At 35.0% G+C, this 24802-nt stretch overlaps 4 protein-coding genes across 5 annotated transcripts in view; 2 read left to right on the plus strand and 2 right to left on the minus strand.

The window, feature by feature from the left end:
- LOC108766745 (Fanconi anemia group J protein homolog) overlaps positions 1-3913 on the plus strand; it is a 51200-nt gene extending 47287 nt beyond the window's left edge. The window contains exons 5-15 of the mRNA XM_018516246.1: positions 879-978; positions 1059-1157; positions 1224-1320; positions 1412-1621; positions 1820-2050; positions 2223-2516; positions 2592-2894; positions 2980-3312; positions 3430-3632; positions 3697-3748; positions 3809-3913. Coding sequence (XP_018371748.1) covers positions 879-978; positions 1059-1157; positions 1224-1320; positions 1412-1621; positions 1820-2050; positions 2223-2516; positions 2592-2894; positions 2980-3312; positions 3430-3632; positions 3697-3748; positions 3809-3913 — 2027 coding nt within the window. The remainder of the gene's footprint in view (positions 1-878; positions 979-1058; positions 1158-1223; positions 1321-1411; positions 1622-1819; positions 2051-2222; positions 2517-2591; positions 2895-2979; positions 3313-3429; positions 3633-3696; positions 3749-3808) is intronic.
- A 115-nt stretch (positions 3914-4028) lies between these two features.
- LOC108766669 (coiled-coil domain-containing protein 86) lies at positions 4029-5485 on the minus strand. Its single transcript, XM_018516093.1, has 3 exons — positions 5233-5485; positions 4211-4415; positions 4029-4125 (listed from the first exon to the last, which is right to left on the minus strand). The coding sequence occupies exons 1-3, from the start codon at positions 5403-5405 to the stop codon at positions 4045-4047; spliced, it is 459 nt and encodes a 152-aa protein (XP_018371595.1). The 5' UTR covers positions 5406-5485; the 3' UTR covers positions 4029-4044.
- A 2270-nt stretch (positions 5486-7755) lies between these two features.
- Positions 7756-9873, plus strand: LOC108766725 (protein HGH1 homolog). Of its 2 annotated transcripts, XM_018516218.1 has the most exons (7): positions 7756-7949; positions 8046-8252; positions 8508-8556; positions 8629-8862; positions 8925-9209; positions 9288-9449; positions 9535-9873. In XM_018516218.1, exons 1-7 carry the CDS (start codon positions 7865-7867, stop codon positions 9638-9640), a joined length of 1128 nt encoding a protein of 375 aa, XP_018371720.1. In that variant the 5' UTR covers positions 7756-7864; the 3' UTR covers positions 9641-9873. The 2 variants fall into 2 exon arrangements, with proteins under 2 accessions (XP_018371720.1, XP_018371729.1); XM_018516227.1 differs by lacking the exon at positions 8629-8862.
- A 1250-nt stretch (positions 9874-11123) lies between these two features.
- Positions 11124-23490, minus strand: LOC108766738 (uncharacterized). The gene is made up of 8 exons (XM_018516240.1): positions 23227-23490; positions 20204-20400; positions 18905-19094; positions 14517-14833; positions 12810-14347; positions 12337-12735; positions 11690-12072; positions 11124-11599 (listed from the first exon to the last, which is right to left on the minus strand). The coding sequence occupies exons 2-8, from the start codon at positions 20314-20316 to the stop codon at positions 11243-11245; spliced, it is 3297 nt and encodes a 1098-aa protein (XP_018371742.1). The 5' UTR covers positions 20317-20400; positions 23227-23490; the 3' UTR covers positions 11124-11242.
- Positions 23491-24802: the final 1312 nt, after the last annotated feature.

Here is a 24802-nt window from a genome sequence, read left to right on the forward strand (position 1 = left end):
GCTAGGAGGAATTAGGGGGTAGTCCGACGCAATGGCGCAATGTTAGTACCTACGTGCTTGTGCGTATGTGTACGTGGTTAGGTGTACATGGTAAAGCGACGTAATATTATCTCGGATAAATAACACATATCTTTTACTCTTGTATTGTTGTACGAGAAGAACATGCCAGAGACAAAATACGACACGCGACGATACGTTTCCAAATCTGACTCTTTACGACCGTTCTCTCTAATAACGCACATCTTAACTATACGTTTTTGTTTTTTTTTTCTTTTTCGATACGAAGCTAAAAACCAGAGAGCGTATCTCTAGATAACTTGGGTGAAACTTGAAACTAGTTTCGCAAGGATGAGATACCGAAATCTTATTTACCGTAGATTCATCCGTTGTAAATCCGATTACGAGTAAATTTCGAGCCGTTTCTGTCGGCTCTCGATGTCATTGAGAGTCATTTCTATTTTTACGGCTCTGTAAATTGTACGAAAGGATTAAGAGCGATTCCATTGGCTTCCTTTTCAATGCCTTCTTCGAGTAGCCGGCTTGTCGAGACTGCACAGCGCTCTACGAGAGAATTAAACCTTCCTATTGATCCCGTTCAATGGATTCGTGCCCTTTCACGTGCCAGCATTCGTAATGTTTTGACATCCTTTACGCTCGTCTCTTCGCCTCTCGCTTGCTTCTTCAATGCCAGGAACACATACATCTCCGTACCTTTAATTCAGTATTCACAATAATAAAATTTATTTTCCTCGATGAAATATATACGAAAAAATTATTTTCTTAAAAATTATTATTTCTTTTAAGATATTGGTTTTATTTTGTCAGTAAGAACTCTTATAAATACACAGTAGGTTAATAATTGTTGTCTTATTTAATAGAGAGCTCACACGACAACGACGATGATGCTGAAAATTTCTTCTTAAACTCGTCGCAATATTTTGATGAAAAATTGCTTGAGCAAATTTTGTCCAGAAACAAGTAAGTGCGTTATTAAATATAGCGTTTCAAACGTTCTCTATATGTCTAGATTGAATAGTAAAAAATTGAATATTTATTAGAACAAAGAAAGTGCCAAAAATATTTTATGGATCGCGAACTCACGGACAACTTGAACAGGTAGTCAAAGAATTTAAGAAGACCGCGTACAGGCATAAGAGGTAAAAGAACATGCGAAATATTCGTTCTATTAAATGAATGTATAATAAATAATTATGTCTTTCTAGGATGACTATATTGAGCAGCCGAAAAAAAACATGCATTCAGGAAACTGATAAGAACAAGGACAAATTGTGTAACGAATTACTTGATCCCAGGCTTAAGGTTTCTATAAATGTTATACCGTATTCACACTATTCACAGAAGTTTAAAAGTTAAATAATTATACATATAACGATGTTATTTATACGCGTAGGTTAAAAGATGCAAATATTATAATGACGATGCAAAGAAGAAACCGACAATATTTAGTGAAATAAACACGCCTTGGGATATTGAAGATTTGGTGTCATTAGGCAAAGAAGTCGGGAGCTGCCCATATTTCGGTGCAAGAGTTTTGATGGCCGATGCAGAAATTATCTTTTGTCCGTACAATTATATCTTGTATCCAGAAATTCGCGATAGCGTAAGCAAAATTAAATTATTACTAATAAAGTATTTAGAATCAGTAAATAACTCTGAGTAATTACATTAAAAATAATTCATCAATAGGGATGCTTAACAGTTTAAATCTCTCTTCATCTTAAATGCATAAGTACTATACAGTATTAAATATCTAACAATAGATGTAATAATTAAATAATTATATAATTAAAATATGTAGATGCAAATCAATCTAAGAGGTAACATCGTGATTCTTGATGAGGCTCACAATATCGAGAATATATGTCGAGAAGCTGCCACTGTGGATATCAGAGATGACAAGCTCATGATTGCCGTTAAAGAATGCAAACATTTTGTGGACATGGAGTATAAAACTATCACTTATGCTACCATACACGAATATCTCACAGATCTCATAAAATTTCTTAATGATGTCGAAGTCAAAGATAATGTGAGCATATATACTTATCAAAAAATAAAACAAATTTTTGTTCTTACATTAATTGTGCGTGTCATTATGATTTATTTAAATTTTTATTTCGTACCTTAGGTATTTATTAACATACTATGAAATAGTTATAATCGTTATTTTTACTTATAAATGTAAAATGTATATGCTTTAGGATCGTAACGAAATGGTCAGCAAGCATTGGGTTGGTAGCGTATTCCGAGAATTGCTCGATGTAAATAAGATCGGATGTCCTAGATTTCCCAGTTTTATTGCTGCCAGTAAGACGGCTATAGAAGATTTCAACCAGAATATGAAAGAAGAGAATTCTAAAAAGGTAAAGCTCACTATTTCGCAAGAAAGTAGGAAACTTCTTGAGTATCTCTGTTTCGGTATGCAAATGATTGCATCAGATAAGGTTGATGACTATAGGATGTGTATCGTAGAAACGAATGAATTTATTGAAAAGGTATGTCTGAGCAATTCGTCTGTATAATTACGATCTAATAATTGTATCAAACATCATGTAATAATTTTTTGTCAGGTAACCGAAAATGACTCGATAATCAAAAAATGGACCAAAGTACGAACTATGATATTGAAATGTATGAATCCAGCTATAGTTTTTGCGCCTTTGGCTCATGAAGTTCGTTCTGTGATACTCGCTTCAGGTACTTTGACGCCGACTGTGTCGTATCAAAGCGAACTCGGGACGAAATTCTCGTATATAATCAATCCTGATCATATTATACCGAAGAATCAATTATATATAAGATACATAACACAGGGACTAAGTGGAAAACCTTTAAAAGCTACATTTGATCAGGTGAACACCTGGGCTTTTCAGGTAAGGAGAAACGGATTGTTAATTTTATTTTAGATATATTCACGCTTTATGTATATGAATATCTGAACAATTCTCATCCTAATAGGACGAACTCGGTAATTTGGTTCTTCAAGTATGTGACGCGGTGCCATATGGTGTACTATGTTTCTTTTCATCCTATAAGGCAATGAACACCATACACAATAGATGGAGGAATAACGGCATATGGGACAAACTCTCTAACTTGAAGACAATTTTTGTGGAACCGAAATATGAAAAAGATCTAAAACCAGTCATGAGAGAATATCGTAGTGTGATTGAAGAATCGCCGTCTGAACAGGATCGAACAGCATGCGGAGCTATTTTCTTTGCAGTTTTTAGAGCAAAGGTGGCGGAAGGAATAGATTTCAGCGACAATGAGGCTCGTTGCGTATTAGCAGTAAGGAACATTTTTAATATTTATTTTATTTATATACCACACATATACACACACACATGCGCGCGCGCGCGCACGCACATACACACACTTCTAATATTATATCTTTACGTCCATTAGATTGGCATACCGTATCTTTTACAAAGCAGTGATATAACCATGAAAATGGAGTATAATAACTTGAATAAATCCAATGAATCTAGACAGTTACTAACTGGTAGCGAGTGGTATACTGTAAATGCGTTTAGAGCGCTAAATCAGGCAATAGGTCGTTGTGTCAGGCATAAAAATGATTGGGGTGCTGTATTATTAGTAGATAAAAGGTATGTATAGGTATAAATATTTAGAAATAGCTAAAACTGAATTACATTACAATAATTTATATAGATTTGAGCTGCAACAGAACATCAACTATCTACCAAAATGGGTAAAAACAAATGTACGTCTTGAAGTAATATATTTGCAATTTACAGGTACTTATAATTTACTTATATTACAGATAAGATGTAACCAGATTTCCAAACTGGAAATGGAACTTCAAGATTTTGTAGTCATGCAACTTGCACGTGAAAAAGAAGAAAAAGAAAAATTATTAAAAAATTAAGACTTTCTTTTAGAATATATATAACGAGATCTATATGCGCTAAAGAATTTTTTTTTGTTAAAAATGATTATCTAACAAACAATTATAATGTTACGTATTTACGTACTCTATTTACATAATTTTATTCAGTGTTACATATTAGTTGTGTCTCTCTTTTCAATCATTCTTAATTGTTTTTTCTTCATCCTTTTTATCTTTGCAGTATTTTTAATCTGAAAATGACCATACAATAAGAGTTTTAAAATATATCCAATAAATGCATGCCTTGTTATAAAAATGATATTAACATTGACTTACAATTTGCACAATTTCGCTCTTTTTTCTATTTTCCTCCGCTCTTTTTAAATTTTCTCTCCTTCGTTGCTTCTTGGTTTCCTTTTCTGCTTGTTTTTGTGCCTTGATTGCCCTTGACATCTCTTTAACGCGTTTCAGATCTTCTCTCAACTTTTGTTTCTTAGCAAACGACTGTCGAATTCCACGCGTTTTAATTATAGAAGAAAATCTGCAAACAAACATTTGCATCACTAATTTATATTTTTTTTTTGCTCATTAAACAAAACGTTAGGAATAATTAATTATTATTCGGCAGAAATTTAAAAAGTACATTAAAATTTTCTATTAACTGAAATTACATTATGAATGGGATATTGGATAGTTCAGTACTAGAGTAGTTGTCAAGCAAAGCTTCTTGAAAAAGAAAAAATCAAAACTTTAAACAATGACTTAACTTTAAAACAAAGCTTCAAAGTGAAAATTTGTCAAAGAACTTATTGTACAATCTCTGGTGAAAATTTTTCTTATAATTTTTATACGAATTGGAACATTTTTCAGATATACTTCAGAAATATTCGGAAAGTTCACATTTTTCCTCAGAATTTTTCATACATGTGAATTCTAAAATATTCTAAGATTTCTCATTCCATAATTTAAAAAAAATATTTTTAAATTTTTTAGATTTTATAACTCTTCATCAGAAATTATACTTATAAAAAAATCTTAGAAATCTTACAATATTTCATAATAACATATATGAAAAATTCTGTGAAAAGATATAGATTTTCTGAGAAGTGTCCCAATTAGTATAAAAAATATGAGAAAGTTATGAAATTACATAGAAATTCCGAAAAATTATATGAAAAATTTTGAGAAAAATTTTTACCAGGGATTGTTAAAAATTGCAACTGTAACAAAACTAGGAAATAATCAAAATCTAGATCAGGTAGGTTTTTCTCGAATGATAATAGTTGAAGAAGAATTGATAACTACTGAAGAATTATGTTATGAATAATTATATTATTGTTATTGAAATTGTAACTTACTTCGTTTTTTCTTCCTTCCATATCCTACCAGATTTTGGTTTGCCTCGTGGAATATGTTGCCTCTCGCGTTTCTCGGTATTAGGCAACTGCTCTAGTGTAGGTTTATTCAGCACCGATGCTGTATTCAATATATCTTCCATACGCGTTACTTTTTCGTCGCAGAGATTTGCCATTGTTCGGAGATATTGACAAAACGTGCGCTTTTAAAATGCTACGGCATGTAAACAATTTTCTCATAGGTTAGTTTAGTCGGTTGCATTGCATCGCCGACTGCGGAAAAGCGGACGATGAGCAAAGTACGAATCATCACGCCGAACTACATTACCAGCAATCGAAAATGTTAGTAAAAATTATATATAAATATATTGTGTATATATATATATAAATGCTAAAAAGTTTAACATAGGAAAAGAAAACTACTCTTTATTTAATAATTTTTTTTTTCATCTCTGTTTTCAATTTTTTATTTAGCATCTCATTTATTAAATGTATTTTATTCACAGTTAAAATTACTTGGGTACGTATGATAATAAATTGATGCGAGAGGAGTGTATTAATTAAATTTCTTTTGATGAAACTTTCTTGAGATTTTGAAATTAATTTTTCTTTCTTTAAAAAAGAACCATCATTTGTGCAACTAATTATATACTTTGTAATTTTAATTTCTTGATGAAAAATTTTTCTTAGGCCCAGTTTCACAACTGATGGTTAACTCTTAACCGCGCGAGGTTCAATTTATTCATTATATCTCTTTTCAATTCTAGAATTGGAAAAAGATGAGAAATAAATTGAATCTCGGTTAAGGCGATGCTAAAGCCCCCCTGTTTTACCACATTCCTATTCGGTGGGATTTCTCCGTATTGGATGTACGGATTGCAAAAGTATTATTACTTAAATTATAGTACGCACACAGAGGATGTTTGCTACACTGGATTTTATGAGAAAATCGAAAAAAAATTATAAAATTTACTTATTTTTGGCTCGCACAGCTGTCACCTCGGATATATATTTGCTTGATATAAGAGTTTTAGAGTCCATATCTTGAAAATAAGCGGGCAGCAAACATCACATTATTGAAACGAACGATACCGAATTTGTAGAACTAAGATTGAAAGTCTAGAAAAGATATATTCCCACCGAATAGGAAATACGTGTATACAGATGCTTTGCGGAGACTGGGACTGTCAACAGAGCCGAAATTCCGTGTAGTAGTAGTTGCGCGGTCTTGCGATAGATGGTGCTGGCATATGTTAGATAAGAACAGATGTATGCGTTTGAGTAAGACAGAATGATATATATTATATAATATAATGTAAAAACTAAATCAAAGATGTCGCCACTATTATCGAAATTGGAATTAAAAAAGTCTGTACTATCGACCTTGATTGAGTTGGGTAATCGGTTTAGCATCCCCTTAAGAGTTAACCGTGAGTTGTGTGAAACTGGACCTTAGAATTCTTATAATTTAACAAATCAAAGGTTCAATTGGGCTCTCGAAATATAATCAAATAAAGAACGACTAAAAAGGGCAATTAAGAGCCTTAAACGCAGTACTTAGTGCGTGAATCAAAGTATAAATATATTTCTCTAATCAGTATTCCATACGTGATATACTATTCTGAACGTTTCGGCTATCTTCAAGCCATCTTCAGCAGTCTCCATTAACAATAAATTAGTTAGTTCGCCATAACGAAGCCATGGAATGCAGTAAGCAAGTCTCTCAGATTGCCACGTCTGGAGAGCATTTATAATTCTTATAATTTATCCAATTTTTTGTGTAATTTTATAAAAATTTCTCAAATCTTTTATATGAATTTGGAACACTTTTTGGAGGTATCGAGAAAGTTTAAATTATTTTCTAGAGGATTCTTCACAAAGGCATAGAGAATGGACTGCGCAATTCGTATCTAAGTATAAATATATCAAATGTGGTCGACAATAATAAGAAAGATGGACTATGGGAGACGGCCAACTCTCTCATTCTCTCTCCCATTACACCATTGAATGGAAAGAGATAGAAATGGCCGTCTGCCACGGTCCCTCTCTCTCATCCCTATCGACCATTTTTACACACGGATCGCGCAGTCCATTCTCTGTTCTTTGGATTCTTTATGTATATAAATTCGGAAGTATATATTCTAAAATCTCTGAGATTTTTCATTTTATAATTTCTAAAGAAAACTTATAAACTCTGAAAAAGTTTAAGAAATTTTATCAAAAATTTTCATAAAAAATTTTACATAAAAAATATAACAAATTCTTAAAAAAGTTGTGAGAGATGAGGATTTTTTTCATTAGAATTGTCTTTACAGATAATTAAATTTTTTAATTACAGATATTTAAATTTTTTAAATACCCTGTATATCGATGGACGAGAACTCTATTCTTTACTATCAGGTGGTATGTACCATCATATAGTAATAACTCATTCAAAAACTACTGTTAACCTATACGCGTACATTACATAGAGGGCTAATGGTAGCATAATTTTTACTTTAGTCAAACATGTGCATTTGTGTTGATAGAGTCACTATTTTCTGTGGGTAAAAATACAGTTTTTAAAGGTTCAAACTACCAGAATTTTCATGCAACAAATTGGCAATTACAAGATTTAATAAGTATATTAAAAAGAATGGAGTCCTTACAAGAAATTTCTGAATATTTAAGCCCTAATACCCGATTTGATGTAAAAGTCTGTGCGCTAAATCACGTGCTCCGTATGTAATTCTTACATATTTTATATATTTTACTACTATTTTACTACATTTGTTTACTTTACAAAAACCTTGACAGATCATTCAAAATGTACACAGGTGTAACGGCGACTACTGATGGCCGGGAACTCCTGTTGAAGCTACCAGAAATGTTAATACAACTTGTTACCCTTGTACAAGATTCTTGTGCTGCTATTAGCAAATGTGCTGCACAGATATTAGTAAATATTACTGGAGATGAATCAGGAACTAATGCAATGTTGATTATTTCAGAGTCAAATAACTCAACAGAAATCAATAAGTCTGGTAAGTAAAACGTTAGTGCGATATAGTAGTGCATCGATAGCAGATTCAATTAATTGACATCAATTGTATTTGCATTAAACATCTGTTCTGTCAGCCAAACTTTCGATAATCTGATGACAAATCGACAACATAAAACGAAAAGAATTTAGTTATTTTATAAATAAAATATTTTGAATAGTTACAAAATGAGATTCTTTTTGGTTGTGGTGGCGAATAAAATTTGTAGCAGATATTTACACAGTTTATTTTTGACAGATTTAGTTACCCAAGAACCTAATCAGAATTTAATAAAAGTTTGTTTGAGGTAATATATTATTATTTATTTATTGCTGTTTTATTCTATCTGTATCAAATATTTTACATGCTATTTTTACAGAGCTATAATGGATAAATCTAGTATTATGGCAGATTTATGTTGTATGATACTTTCTAATATGACTAGACCGTTTCATCTAATAGACCGAATGATAACACTTATTGAACAAAGTGGTTACTCTTGGGATGAAATATTATCTGTATTTACTGCAAAACAGTATAATATTAAAGGCGATAAATTGCACTATCTTGGACCTGTTTTTAGTAATCTAAGTCGATCGCCACGTATAAGAAGGTATCATTTAATTGATTTTTATTTCAGTAAATTATATTGTAAATAAATGTCTTTTATTATAGGTATTTGATGGATCGACACCGTTGCGTTATTCAACGGATTCTTCCATTCACAGAGTATTCTGACAGTCTAATTAGACGAGGTGGTATTGTTGGTACTTTAAAAAATTGCACTTTTGACACAGAAAATCATGTGTGGTTGTTAAGCTCCAAAGTGGATTTATTATCATACCTATTATTATCACTTGCTGGTCCAGAAGAATTTGACGATGAAGATATGTCTAAATTGCCAATTAACTTACAATATCTTCCTGAAACTAAAACTCGAGAGACTGATCCAGATATAAGGCAAGTTATAGATTGACAGAGGAATGATTCATAAAATTAATACAAATAGACAATAATGTTATTATTATGTTATTTCAGACTTATGCTTTTAGAAGCATTAAATCAACTCTGTGCAACAAAAGTGGTTAGAGAAATGTTGAGAAATGCAAATACATATCTTATACTTAGAGAGCTTCATAAATGGGAAAAGGATAAGAACTGCTTATTGGCATGTGAAAATGTCATAGATATTTTGATAAAGTAAATATTTGTGATATAAAATGAAATTCCATATCCAGTTAATCGTAATTTTTTACATAAAAGAAATTTTATTTTTGTATTACAGAACTGAAAAAGAAATCGGTTTGGACAACTTGAAGGAAGTAGAAGTGCCGTCTGCATACACGGAGATGTTCCATAACATGGATAAAGAGTTTATTAGCAATACATAGATAGTGCAAAAAATTATATTATAAGTACATACAGAATGTATCAAAAGTCCGACAACATATCTCAAAAACAAAGAATTTTTGAGAAAAATGTTTCACAAAAAAATTGTAGGGTTTAAAAAGATTTACTTATTGATTACATCGATTTGGCCTTGGGATGCGTCGCCCAAGGTCCAGTCAAGGTCAAATCGATTTTTTTTTTTTACGAAATCCCCCCCTCCCCTCCCATTTTATTGCATATTCTTGTAGTTCACCTCGAGAGCTTTTCAATATACTACAATAAAGTTCATTTTCATTAAGTATTAGGAGTATGCATTAATTTTAAAGGATTTTCAAGAGATGGCGTAACTAATACTATCGCATCGGGCCATATTGTTGCTACCTTCACGTTCAAAGCACTATCATGGCTTTAGTTTTCCGTATGTGTCATTGTACCGAATTGCAAACATTTTTTTTTTAGCATTGAATTTTGTACCAACAAAACGCAATTTGCGAGAAGCTTTGCTTTTTTGCTTTCATTTGCTGCTGAAAGTCAACGAATGCTGTTGGAAGCTTATGGTGATTATACTCCATCGATTTCAACATGTGAGTACTGGTTTTCGACGCTATAAAAAAGGTGATTTTGACACGGAGAAGACAAGAAACGTCCAGGCCAGCCGAAAAAGTTTGAAGACGTTTTTTCGACGAGGAATCAATTCCTATTATCAGAAAAATGGGAAAAAGTAGTGGCTAGCGATGACAATATTTTGAATGATCAATTTAGTAATCATTTTTTCACAACAAAACCATATTTTTACCAAAAAATCCTTCAAAATTAATACATACTCCTAATACTTTTCGAGTTATGAGGCTTAAAAGTATCACTGGCGTTAGCATTACCCAAGGTATCCGATTGACAGCTAAAACCTCTTGAATGTTATTCAGGGTTATGCCCTGGATAACATTTGTCAAGGCCATTGAAAGTTGTTACTCTTATTTCAATTTTTACACTAAAAATTAATTTTTACATAAAAATTAATTCAAACGGATGTGATCAATAAGTAGATCCTTTTAAATCGTACAACTTTTATCAGAAACATTTTTCTCAAAAATGCTTTGAGAAATTCGACTGTTGCCGGACTTTTAATACATCCTATATAATATTCTATAGGTATTGCACATACAGTGTATACATAATACTTATCTAATGAAGAAATGAAAATGGTAATTTATAATACATTCGATTCTTCGTATTTCTCGTATTGCACTGTCCCATATCGTTAATAATAAGCTATCAGGTCCAACGTAGCAAAAAAAATCATAACTTGATCTTTATCGCTTACAGTAAACACTATAGTCTTTAAAGTGTGTTAGAATAAAGTATATAAATAATTTTTCATTTACTGTAATGTACGCGATAAAATCTCTCAAGATGAAAACAGGTACAAATAAGTAGTTGCATATTATTTATCGAGAAACGACTAATTAAATCACGATATGTTCGTAAATAATCCTTTTTCGATCATAGTGCGAAATGGCAAGATGTTACACGAACACGTATAATATCATAATATTAAATATTAAATATGCGAGATTATACCGTTGGAGATAATTTGGATACTTTCATCAAGGTAAATAGCCCAGTCCAGCTTCGAGACTAATCGAACTTCTTATGCTCGACGCGTTACTAGTTCTTCTTGAGATCCGATTGTTCTCGCCTGCACCAAAAACTGCGGCGATCTCTGCGCTTTTTTTAATGGAGAGTGCTTCGTGATGCGCTCCGGATCTCCCGTTACCGCGAGAGGAATACTTTTTATCTCGTTCCGCACCACCGACGTAAACCAAACGGCCCTGAGTATCCCTCGCACTGACCACGAGGACTTTCTCGCTGCCGGACGACTGTTGAGATCTTCTCCCTGGGCTAAAGAGATCGTAATCTAAGGCCAAGTTATCCGAACTACCGCAAGCCGGCGATGATCGATTCTGCAATAGAATTTGTGCAAACAAATTTTAATACGGCTGCAAAATTAAAATAAAATGAGATTAATGGCTAACATAAAATTCCTCAGCTACCTTGAGGAAGTCGGTGTTGCGCGATGAACTATGACTACCGGCCACTCTCGAACCTCGGATCCTTTCGGAACTGTCTCCTCTGCTGAGCGTGCTCTCCGATGGCACGATTCCTTTCTGCCTGAGTTGCTCCAGTATAGTCGGTTGTATCGGCTTTCTTGCGCAGTAACACTTGTTGCTCTCGGAGCAACTGTCAGTGTCGCAGGCGCAAACAACCGTATTTCCTGGTACAGGTGTAGCCTGTACCCTTCTAGATAACGAGCAATAGCACTTATCCGCCGACACGCATGTACACGACTCGGAGTCGTAGCTGCATTCGCTGCAGCTCACGTATCCGCTGCTGCTCCTGTTTGCGGTGGCACCCATGCTACGATTGAGTCGTCTACCTGCATAGTTTTTTTATAATTATATTATATATCAATAAATATAAATTATATTAAAATTTAGATATTTTGTTGTTATTATATTGTTATAATAATATATTTTATTATTATTGTTATATTATTCTATTGTTATAATATACGTTTTTCGTTTTACTTGGTTACGTATAGAAAAAGGAAGCTACCAAAGGTAGCTACTAGATATAATGAAGATTAAATTTGGATTTTAATTACAAGAAGACTAATTTTAATTCCAATATTTTTACGTACATGTATCGCTATCTTCTGAAGTCGTGTGGCATACTCCATTCTTGTTCGTTTTCCGTGAAGATTTTCTCTTACCGAGTCTACTAGCCAGTACACGATTTCGGTGATTATTTCTGACATCACATGACGAACTACTGCCAAAGCTATCATTCAATCTCCTAGCCGGGAATATTACAGAGGTGAACTCCGTGGGACCACCTTTCAGTCTCGAAACCGACCTCTTTATGGCTCTGCCTAATAAACAAGATCGACGGCTCGATCTTCGTCTTTGTGGTCTTCGTCGTCTCTTCATAATACTGGCGGATCTCTGATACAATTCATCTTGCGTTAAGGTTGCGGCTAGTTTCAGTAAGAACTCCTTGTAGAGCGGCTTCAGATCGTTAAATGACATACCTTCCGGATCTGAGAAATCAAGAAAATAATTAGATTAAAATTTTTTTTATTTAATTACATTCTTGTTTTACATAGATTATTACCTATTATGGCTGCCAAAATGTCATCTACACTAGTCAAGCCTTCCTGATTCCTGAATTCGTCAAACAGTTCCGTGAATCCAAGCGGAGTGCCTCCTTTGATGTTATTAGTTCTCCGAGTGCTTCCGGAAGTCAGGAAACTGCCTCTTCTAGGCAACTCAACCCTTGTCATCAGATCTCCTCTGTCCACGTCTACGTCGCTCTGCGATCTCTTCAGTGCGTTCTCCTGCAGGATCTTGTTGGCATTCTCCGAATGGCTGACGGGTGGCTCACTGCCCGCTCTGCTTCTTCTTCTCACCCGAGGACGATTGCACTCTGGCACATTCAGCGAATAATCAGGATCTAATTGTTCTTTTCTCAACGGTTTATCCATTGTGACAATTCGGTTAATTCTTTTGCCGGAGTGCGCCCTCTCCGGGTCCCTCGAGCGTCTTTGCTGGTTTATCGTGCCATCCGAATGTTCGTGACGCGACTGATAGTGTCCATTATTCTTTAAATTCTTTGCGAAGAAGATATCTTCTTGACAACTTCTTATCTCACTATTTCTGTTGTTCTTACCCGTGTAAATGTCTTCTGTACCGAGACTATAGATCTTATCAGCGTCTTCAATTTGCGAACTGTAAATATTTTTTTCCTTCTTTTTGCCAACTTGCTCGTAAGCGGAATTTATCTCGTTCCTTTCGATTTTATTAACCTTATCGTATATCAAAACGCTATCGGTTCCGGAAGAGTACAATTCGCAATTCCTGGTATTCGCTCGATTCAGAGCGTATGATCCGTAATTTCTTTCGTAAATGGTATCTTTCATGTCCGCTGATTCCCTCCTCAGATTGTTCCGTTTGTGTAGTTTCTCGTATTTGTTCGACTGTCTCTCATAAATTCCATCCGTATCGTTATCAGGAGCACTGTAAATTTTATCAAGCTTGTTAGATTCTATCTCGATTCTCAAGGAATTTTGATCTTTAGCGGAAAACATTTTGTTCTTCGAATTTTGTAGCTCCTCGTTTCTAGACAATACGATATCTCGATTGTTCTGTCCTAGATTGCTCTTCTCGCTCTTGGCATTGTCTCGCCTTCTTCCGCGCGCTTCAAGGATGTCTTCCGCTTTCACGTCGGAATTCTTCTTCTTTCTACGTGGTATTTTCTGTAAGCTAGGCTTTCCGCCTTCATCCTCAGTAACGGAGCTGCTTACAGAAGTCTTCTTGGTTCTGGGTGGTCTCACAGGATGCGGTGCGGTTGGTCTCGGTGGCGGAGGTAGCATGTAACTGATTCTACTGCTGAGACTAGGCTCTCGAACACTGGAAATAACGGAAGCCAGGCTGACGCATCCGACACCATTCGTGTGACGAGGTCGTCGTCGGTTCGCGTCTAGATCGGCAAGAAGAGCGCGATACAACGTGGCCGCGGCTACTATTGCATCTTCCTCGCATTCGCAGGCGAACGCGTGACACTCCAAGAGCCTGGCGGCCCCAGGTCGTCGCATTACCACGGCGAAAATCGGAGGATAGAATTCTACTTCACTTTTCAAACCGCGCATTGTTCTAAAAATAGAACCACAATTAAAAATCTATTTCAGTTATTTAGGTAATCTTTAAACATGCAAATATGTTATAAACATTAATATAATAAGCAATAAATTTTTGAGTTTCAAAAAATCAGTTATAATAATACATTATTATTGGTGGTATTATTAATTATAATAATATTCACCTGTAGAGATCGGCGTGCTTGTCTTCCATCGTCAGTCCCTGGTCCTGATCGCCAACCAAAGGTAAGAAGGCGTGATGCACATCGCCCGACGGTATTCTCTTGCATCGAAGCCGCAAGGCACTCCATACCGCTATTCTGCGGAAAGGATTATTCTTTTCGCAGACTTCGCTCGTGCGGAACGTTAATCCGCGCCTAGAGACCTCCAGCTCAGCCCTCACACATCCTTCCATACGTTCCAATAGCTGACGAAGAGGTTCCTGAAGACCCCGCACGCTCGCCACGCGTCCACCGACTGGGGCAGCTCCCATGTATTTTACCTGTGTATATATATATTATATATGAAAGTGCAAAATATTTTAATTATCCCAAAGAACATTTTAATAGAAAAAGAAAAGGTAAGAACAAAATAATTAAAAATACGTACAGCTGGACATATCTGCTTTTTATCGTCTGAAATATGCATTTCAGTATGCTGATTGAGAATGAGAAGTCAAGGTTTTGAATAGCGTAAAAATTTTTGTTTACTTCATACTACATTGTGAGAGACTGACGTGTTTCATGTAAAAATAGCGTTTGATAAAAAGAGCATGCATTCTTTTTGCGTGTCTGAAAGCAGCGGGAACCTGTTTTGCACGATGGGCAATATCGAAGATAAACAGGTGAAGTTGTTAAACGGGAATTTTATTGCACAATTTGAATATTTTTAAACTAGTCTCTCTGAGGAATTTTTTATTGCGTCGTCACTTTTAATATCTATCCTGGAATGTATTAAACATTATAATATATGTATCATGTAATGTATATGTATATAGCTTGAATCGTGCTTTATATAGGATTCCGTTCCTGCGACGAAAAATAATGATGTTAGATTTTGTCATAGAATTATTATATAATTATCTATAATTATCTATGAAATCCAAGATTCGGGTTTTAGGGAAGAGGGAGGCGTGACTTGGCCGCAAAGAAGAGTAATGCGGGGTCTACAATAGAAGTCGTAGTGGTTGTAGGATCTAAAGTCGTAGAAAATTGACCAATTATAGTCAAATATTCTTCTCATATTCGACTGTGATTGGTTAATTTTCTACGACTTAAGACTCTACGAGTCTTAAGTACGACCATTACGAGTTTTATTGTAGATCCCGCAATAGTCAATAGGGAGTTTTTGCAATAACGTGAATCCAGATACAGTATACGCTAAAGTCACGTTGTCCTTTCCTTAAATAGTGGTTAAGAAGAAGATAACCTGACCTTAGCGTTCATCGTATTTGGATAAACGATATTGCAAAAATTCCCTAATGCTTTTGACTGTAACAAGCAGCTGTTGTGTCGTCCTGATCGACTGCCACGCCTAAACGGATCCTCTCATCAGGTTCTTTGATGTAACTGTATCGATTGATCAGCAGCTTCTTTCGTGAGCTCCAATCAAAGTGTGTGAAGCGAGGCGAAACAATGCGGCGGAGTCCATAAAACGGGATACCGTGTTGGCGGCGATAAAGAATCCGCATACCGGCGTAACAACTGAAGGAGAATTTTTCAGCGCTCCGAATAGTTTATGGAAGTCCGTCACGCTTTGCGAATCGTGAACGGAATGAAAGTGACGATTAAAAATTCCGGATCGACGCCCCGAGGAAAGTTGGAGGACTTTTCGCGACCCTTTTCCGCGAATCAGGACACGTCCGCGAGAGGATGGCAATTGCGATATTGCAACACGTGATATGCATGCTGAATGTAGATCAGATCACATTTTTTATGTATGAAAGTACTCTTGGAAAGGTCTCTTGGAAAATGCATTGATTAACTATAATTTAATTATAAGATTCTGCAACATAATTGACTATTTATAAATCTATTGTAACAGTATATTATTTGTATACTATTATGATTTCTAAATTATAAGCCTCTTACTGCAAATTTATTTATAATATGAAATACCATGAAAGCATTTTTTCGCCTATTAAAAATATTTTTATATCGCGCATTACAATCTGTTAAAATCTTAATTAAAGTGATATTATCAGCTAAATAAACGTATTAATACATGAATTAATTAACATGTCAAAAAACTTAATTCTGCTGTGCAAGACCGATTAAACTCCAAAAGATTTGATACCATCTCTCTCAAGTTAGATATAAGAGATCTCGGATATATAATTTGCTTTCTCTCCTAATTTTTACAATTCTATCTGTATATACTATACGTTGTTTGCTCTTTAAAAGATCACTGAGCGATTCTATCCTTTCTAATGAGCAACCAGCTCACGAGTAATTATACGTCGATCTCAATTTTATTTCTGACACGGAATCATCACGATTGTTAGGATGATTTAAGCAAGATTCCTGAGGTGGAAAATGGACATCATTCGACGTGATTCTTTTCACAAAGCTTTCCATCGATCTCCAATCTGAGATCTTTGATGAAGAACGAAACATATAAGATGACTTGGATTTTTGAAACAAAATAAGAAAAGCGAATTGGCCAATAAACGACTTTAATTAATTGTGATCGCGAGAAAAAGATACGTACATATTAGATTGTATTTTTGTTCGAAGGAAAAGCTAGATCATTCAAATGCATCTATTTTTCGTGCATTTCTCGATTCCTATATTTTAGTATCTTTTTAAGGCTGGATTATTCCATCTTTCGGTAATCTTCAGCTAACTGTCTTGTGCTCGTTTCCACCAATGTAGATTAATTTTAATCTCGGTTCAACTTACTCTTCGTCTTTTTTTAGTTCTAAAGATTAGAAAAAGACGAAGAATAAGTTGAATCGAGATTGAAGTTAATCTACATTGGTGGAAATGGGTATTAGGCTGGGTTGTTCCACCTTTTGGTAAACTTCAGCTTACTGTCTTTCTCTCTTACTCTCTTATTTTCTTATGTTCTTATGCCCAATTTCTTCATCTCTAGATAACTTTATCCAAGAGATATCTCCCAGAATACAATGGAGATATCTCCTGGATAAGGTTATCCGCAACTTATCTGGAAGTGAAGAAATTAGGCACTACTCTTTTATCTAGCAGGTAAATTATATCACATAGGTTTGTTTTCTGTTCCTGCACGAGGATTGCATTAGAACTGAACTGAACTAAATTAGTTACAATCCAGAACTGACGAGTGTAAGCGTGCAGGTAAGGAATAAAAAACGTTCTAGTGCAAAATAAAAATGGCGTCCCATATTGTTTACATAGAAATAATAAATTCGTGTGAAATATATATATATATATATAAAGATGAAAGTATTGGAATGCAATTTCATCATTAAGAAAATTCTTAATTAAAGATAATGATGGTACAAAATGTTTTTGTATGTAGACTTACTATCATTTATATATTTTTATCGTTTTGTTACTCGTAAACTCCTGCATTGTTTGTACAAGGTCTATTTTCTGTGAACAAACTAGTGCAGTTACACTATAATGCTTGTACTGCTTGCACTGACTTCAGACCTGGTGCAGCCAGTTTAATGAACTCGTACACTGAGTTCTGTTGTACTGGAATAAAAAAACAGCGTCGCTGACGCCATTTTAGGCATAAAGTCACTACCCAGCTAACACAAAGTTACATGTACAGTTATATTGTTGAGTGGGAAATTACAACTAACGAGTACGTTACATGTAACTTTGTGTTAGCTGGCTAGTGACTTTATTTGGGAACAGAAAACGCTGTAGTTCAGTGTACACTTTTTGAACTTGTGCAACCAGTGCAGGAACAGAAAACAAACCTATAGTTTATCCAAAAATGGAAAAATCAACTCTAAGTGATTCGTTTTTTTTCCGCGAAATTTTGCAATTGTTTTAATTTCGACTCTGAAATAGAAAATCAAGCGCGTCCGCAGGGTCACGTTCGCTGACGAAGTAGGTAAGTCTTCCATCGCGGTAATCATGGAAAGAACGATTTTGGTAAAATATCTAAAAATTTCACTAAATACTGATCTGAAAATAATTTTGTTGAATCATGAAAATAATTTTGTAGCAAACTCAAGCACGATGAGAGTAATAACACAAAAAAATTTTTATATTATAGCAATTAGTTTGAGCATCCTACATAATTATTTTGGTAATTCGACAAAATTATCTTCTAATCTGTATATCCAATTGAAATTTGAGATACTTGAGCACAATTTTTTTTTTCGTGCACAGTCCCTTAGAGAATGGAAACAGAACGATCACGTTCGCCGATTTGCCGGATTTTTCGAATGAGAGGACGTGTGTGTTTGCAGATGTGCAACGTAATTAACATAAGTGAAAATGCAGGCGCACACGTTTCTGCTACGTACGATTTAATCTCCGCGAGATTCCCGAACCTAAATCCTCCGACGACACTTGAGCAAAAGTGGCGTGCGGATCTCTCGCAAATGCTCCACGTGCATAATTATTTGTGTCATTACCGGCAAGATTGCGGCTGCACATTCACCGGGCGTTCCACTTTCGGCCTCCACCGAGGCAAACATCGCCTCGATGCGTGCCTGGACCGCGCTGTTCACCCTTTTCTGTTCCTCGTTCGCATCGTTGGGGTTACTCGGGATCACGACCGACAATCCGGCGTACCACCCTCCCAATGTCGAGCTGCAGATGGATCTGAAATGATAGACGTTTGTTGATGAGAAAATGAAAAAGAGGAGTAGTGCAAGATGTTAATGTTTTATGCTCTAATTGGTCAAATATACGTGAAAAAAATATTTTTGCTGATGTCTCTACAAATTTAATCAGATTTAAAAATAATTTTGTTAAACCGTCAAAATAATTATGTAGAAAACTCAACCATAATGAGTAACATTGCAAGAAATTTTAATATTCTCTACTGAAAGAAATGTCTTTGGTTTTTATGCTTATACATATAATAACGTAAATGTTGCCATAATTATAATTATTATTAATACTGCGGTAATATTAATAACAATTCTATCAACAAATATGTATAGTTAGTATCGAGAAATGTATAATTATTATAACTTATTATAATTAGTATGATAAAAAATGATTGCAATTATTATAATTTAACTATTGCAGTCAGTTTTGAGATAACCATATTTTATATACAATCATCTTGAACATCCTGCATAATTTTAGTGATAACAGGCCAATAAGAGCGTTTGAGATATATGATGTATTCTGTTCGTGGTGAGCTTCCTTACTTTCATTGTGATTTAAAAAAATTTATTAAGGATTTCCAAATTTCATCTCTGATAAATTAAAAAAAAATTTTTCCTTCTCTTTTCTTTTTAACATTCATCTGACATGAGTTTAATTCTTGTATAGAGATTTTTCGTGTAATGAAGAGAGTTCACTATGACAAGATAGTTGTTATGTATACATTGTATTTATAAAGTTGATTTATGTCTCTGAAGAGGGCTCAAAAATGAGCCGAAACATGTAAGCGTGTTATTTTAATAAAGTTTTGTGTTATATCTGTATATTATTTGTGCAACGACTATCACGCCTGATTCCTATTGCCCTGTTATCGCTAAATTTTCTTTTGAACAGTAAGGAATGCTATATAATTATTTTGTACCCAACAAAAGTATTTTCGGATTTAGCTAGTCTTTTAATATTTCAACAAAATTGTTCTTTCCGAATAATTAAACAATTTAATAAAGATAAAAAGCAAATAGTGTAAGAGTAATGTTATCTCTTGTACGTTAAAATTGGTTAAATGTAATTATAATAATTTAATAAATTGGATTTACCTGGAGTCTTCGAACAGTGCGTCGATCTGCGCTTTGCTCCTGAGAGAACATTCCGATGGTGGCCCACCCAATCGAAATCCATCCTCGTAGTGAGATATCCCTAAAGTCGACATGTTTTATTTGAACGTTACGCAATCCGTTCGAGATGCGTGTGTTTGCAAATTGTTTTTCTATTATGTTGTCTAACGTCATTCGTTCTGAAAAGAAAATACACATTATTATTGCATTGGCCTCAATTAGAACTATTAGAAGAGAGTTATTATAGTTGATGACATAACTGTCATAACTGACGCTATTTTTTTTATTGATCGTATCTGTATAAAAGAACTCTTACATGGTGATTATTTGTACTTGCTTGTTCTAACAACCTTGTAGACGTTAGTCAAGGTTTCTTGAATGACCCGAATACGATATTAATGATATCAAAGAAAAAGTTCTTAGGACTATACACACGCATAAGTCCTTCGGGCTTTCTAGTATTTGCGGTACTCATTATCGCAGCTACGTCGTGGTGCGTTAAATTTATGCGAGCACTAGGCGATGCGTGAATAATTAAAATCGCGCAGACAGGACCGGGTTAACCTCGATACTTCTACACACACGAGATACGCGCGAGCAACGGTAAAAGTGATCAGAGATCAGGACAAAAGGAAAATGTGAATAATAAGCGTGTGATCATCGATGCGAGACAGATGAAACGGTTGATCGCGGCGGCGGTGGCGTTCTGAATGTGCTTGCACGTGATGTCGAGATTATGCAAAAGTTAGGAATGGTGTACTAATCAATGTATTAATGTGATGAAAGTTATTATTACACATATAAGCGCAAATTGGAGTATTTTATTTCTTTGTGTTGAATCAATAGCAAGGTCATTATCCCGTAAACTAGAAATCGTAGAAAATGTTATTCACGAAAATATATATAATATATGTATATATATATGTATATATATAGAAAAATTGCGTGTTTATCTTCTGCTGCGGATTTCACCGGCAATTGAAACTGTACGCATTTCTTTATTAAGGTAGTATTCTGTTTTTTTAATAACTCTCGAGAAAACGGTGCTTTCGTCCAATTTCTACGAATTTACAAAATATTCACTATACAGTTTTTAAAATGATTTTCTTCTTGAAGAAGAGCATAACAATTATATTTTGCCAAATTTCATAATTAAAATTATATTTTTTAAAATAAAAAATTTTAACTATGTATTTAGACGTTACATATAAAAATATTATTAAGCGCCAAGATCTAGCTTCGATTGTATTGATATTTTCTTTACATTTGGTTCAAAAAATTTAACTTTTATAAATTTACTTAAAATTAAATTAACATTTAATGATTTAATATAGTACATAATGTAACTAATACATAATTAATACAATTTAATACAATTTTTAATAAATTAAATGTATTTGCATTTAACACATAAAAAATTCACATTTTATATACTTATGCAAAAATTACAAATTACAAATTTCATATTACTAAAAAGATGTACTTTTGCGATGAAAATATCAGTCGCATATACAAGCTAGATGTTGCGCGATGTCTGTACGATTGCTCACAGTTAAGCTTTACAGTTATGGACCAGCTGGACGTGGCGGTAGTCTGGTCCGGCCGGTAGCCGAAAGGTGTCAATGTTGAAGACTGGGCTCTAAGATTACGCACGCAATCTGGAATAACTGTCAATGCGCGAATCTAAACGCGTGCCTGACCTCACGTGCTGACCGTTCGCGCAATCGTTATATGATGGAATCTATTGCTAAACAGTACTGTAATTACGATTAGTTACGGTTGATCAGAGCAACGGCATCGATGGTATTTAAACAAAAAGTAGAAACTGCGCCACGATAATCATTGATGATAGAATAATTAACAGAATGATTAACAGAGCTTGCAGCCGCATGCACGCCTTGTTTAATCGAAACGGAAGTTTTCTCTCCGCGCTCTATTCATCGCAAATGGCTTTCTGACATTCAATTTTCGCTTTATATGGCATAAAATGTGCGTTGCCACTCATTATTTCGTGAGATCGCTCGCAAGGAGACTGCCTCCTTGCTCATCGCCTGAAGCCGACCCTAAATAATCACCGCAGGTGAGCTTCTTGATGCCGGCGACCCAGTTTTCAGTTTGCACGCTATCGTAATCACCGCAGCAGCACGAATCTACTTGATTGACGTTATTAACAGTTTACGACTACGCGTTGAGTTAGGATGACGTTTGAAAAATTAGATAATAATTATTAAGTGCCGCGCGAGGATTTGCAGGCAGAAATGTTGGCGGAATCAGCAGTGTGGACGGGAAATCGCAGGAAATAAAGCCTCATAATTCTCATCTGCCGAAGAGACATGTCCATCCGTTTTTCTCGAAACTCGAGAGCAGTTCCTTGTTTTCATAACTGTCGAAGCGTTCGCGACATGTTTAAGGCAACGGTATTAAGGTCGGTGAACAGATTACGGCATCACGTGTCAGTGCGTCATAGACGAGAGCTGGTTGATATACGCGCTCGACTTTGATGCGTGTGCGTCGTTCAACTTGCAATTACCAGATTCACGGTTCGTTTCCCGCCTGCATCTGCTTTAATGGATATCGAACCGGCCGATAATCACATGCGTGAGACATACATCTCGGTACATCGTCGCTTCGATCGCCAAAGGATCATTTTCTTAGCGGTTTTAAGAGGCACGACGGTGTTCCGGGAATTTTAGAAACTCAATAATTATCGGGCGCAAACTGGAGATTTCATTTATTCGGGACAGACATATAGCGGTTGTTGATGATAAAATATTGATCATAAAATTTTAATCGAAGAGCGAATTTTATAATCGTGCTCCGTCACGCATAATAATTCGATTGTCACGATTCATTGTTATTATAAGTTGAAATTAAGATTTATACATTCACGAGGTATCGTTACGTGTCGTACTATTTAGATATTTAGAGTGAAAATAAGATTTATCTTTCTTTCTGTGAAAAATTCGACGTATTTATGTCATTATTGATTAATCATTCGAATATACCTGTTTGCTCCTTGTCAATCATCACGTGTGCTCCGAGATGCTCAACCGTCCGATAGCGTCACCGCTCTTAGCACTGGTCTCAATCGTTCGCACTGTCATATCACCATCGGGTACAGAAATCTATCACGAGAATTCGCAATCCGGGGTCATTCGCGAAAACATGCTGCACCACGATGAGCTTCACTAATGATCGCTCGTCAATCCATCTTCTTTGGATGATCTTTGACGAGGATCCTCCTCTTTGTGTTCGGCGACCTTGGCCGCGGCGAGTCGATCTGGATGACCGTCGACGTGAAACTGCCGGGGATGTTCTGCAGAAGAGGCTCGAGTTCCTCTAGCTAGTGAGTCGGCGCCTTCGCGCCGCGGAACGAATAGGAGGAGAGGGATGAAGATCGGCGAAGAGAGAAAGAGAAAGAGAAGCAGGAGACCTTCTCCCGATCTGCTCTCGGCCAACACCGGTTAACTCTCTCGTTGGATGTCCGGAAATCTCACTAATGATCCTACTGATAAAATAGACTGACACGCCCACGATATTGTACTTTTGCCGGATAAGACGCTTTCTTCCCTCGCCATTACATCCTCTATTATCTAAAGAGGTGTAGCTTTACGGAGAAATTTTTGCTCGTCGTTTTAAAGAGGCATTTAATTCATATAGGTACTTTGATTTGTGTATTTTGGAATAAAATTAAATTAAAATTGACTACACACACTGAAAAAAAGTATACTGAATTTTACAATAATAAATATTTGTTTGAATAGTACTAATTGAATATTTACTAAATGTAAACATAATTTATATATTTATAGCAAGAATCATTAATTTGATTTAATCATCTCTTTTTTATTGTGTTTTTATAATGTTTATTTACTGTAAGTGAACAGGTAAATATTAAGTGTACTATTGAAAAAATATGTATTAAGGTTTAATAAATTTTTTTCTCAGTGTAGTAAGATTATAACAGATAATCTTATTAGGAATATTTCCTTCTTCGTCCATAAGCATGTTTTATTTGCAGTTTTTTTTAAATATTTCTAGTACAAAATTCTATTTTAATTGACCACACATTTTCCGATCGCAAATTTTATTTAATTTTATCTTAATTTCTTTATTTTACTTGCATTTACAATGCACATAACAGTCGATATTTAACTATTCTCTTGAGCATGTATGTCTTTTTTTTTATTCGAAAACAAGTGATAAAAATTATAAAATTAGCTGTAAAAAACTTTCTTTGAGATAAATAAAATAAAACATGTATGGTAAGATGATTGAAAAATCGGTAATTTCATATGTACAATATTACATATCGCGTGCGTATCGGCTGACCGATATTCGACTGGTTTCGAGATGGGTCAGGTCGAATGATGCCAAGAGGACTGGTAAGCCAAACGCAAGAGAGGATTTCACCGAGAGCGGAAGAGCGAGAGAGAAAGAGATTTATAATCAAATCGATGAGTAATCGGGTGAACCGTATGGCGTCGTCTCGATCTTCTCATTCCCGCCGGTATGGCATTGGAAGCTATACCGGCGGTACGCTCGCTGCGGTAACGTCGTAACCGGTAACGGTATCGCGCT

The sequence above is a fragment of the Trachymyrmex cornetzi genome, unplaced genomic scaffold (assembly GCF_001594075.2).
Source record: "Trachymyrmex cornetzi isolate Tcor2-1 unplaced genomic scaffold, Tcor1.1 scaffold1190, whole genome shotgun sequence".
Taxonomy (NCBI): domain Eukaryota; kingdom Metazoa; phylum Arthropoda; class Insecta; order Hymenoptera; family Formicidae; genus Trachymyrmex; species Trachymyrmex cornetzi.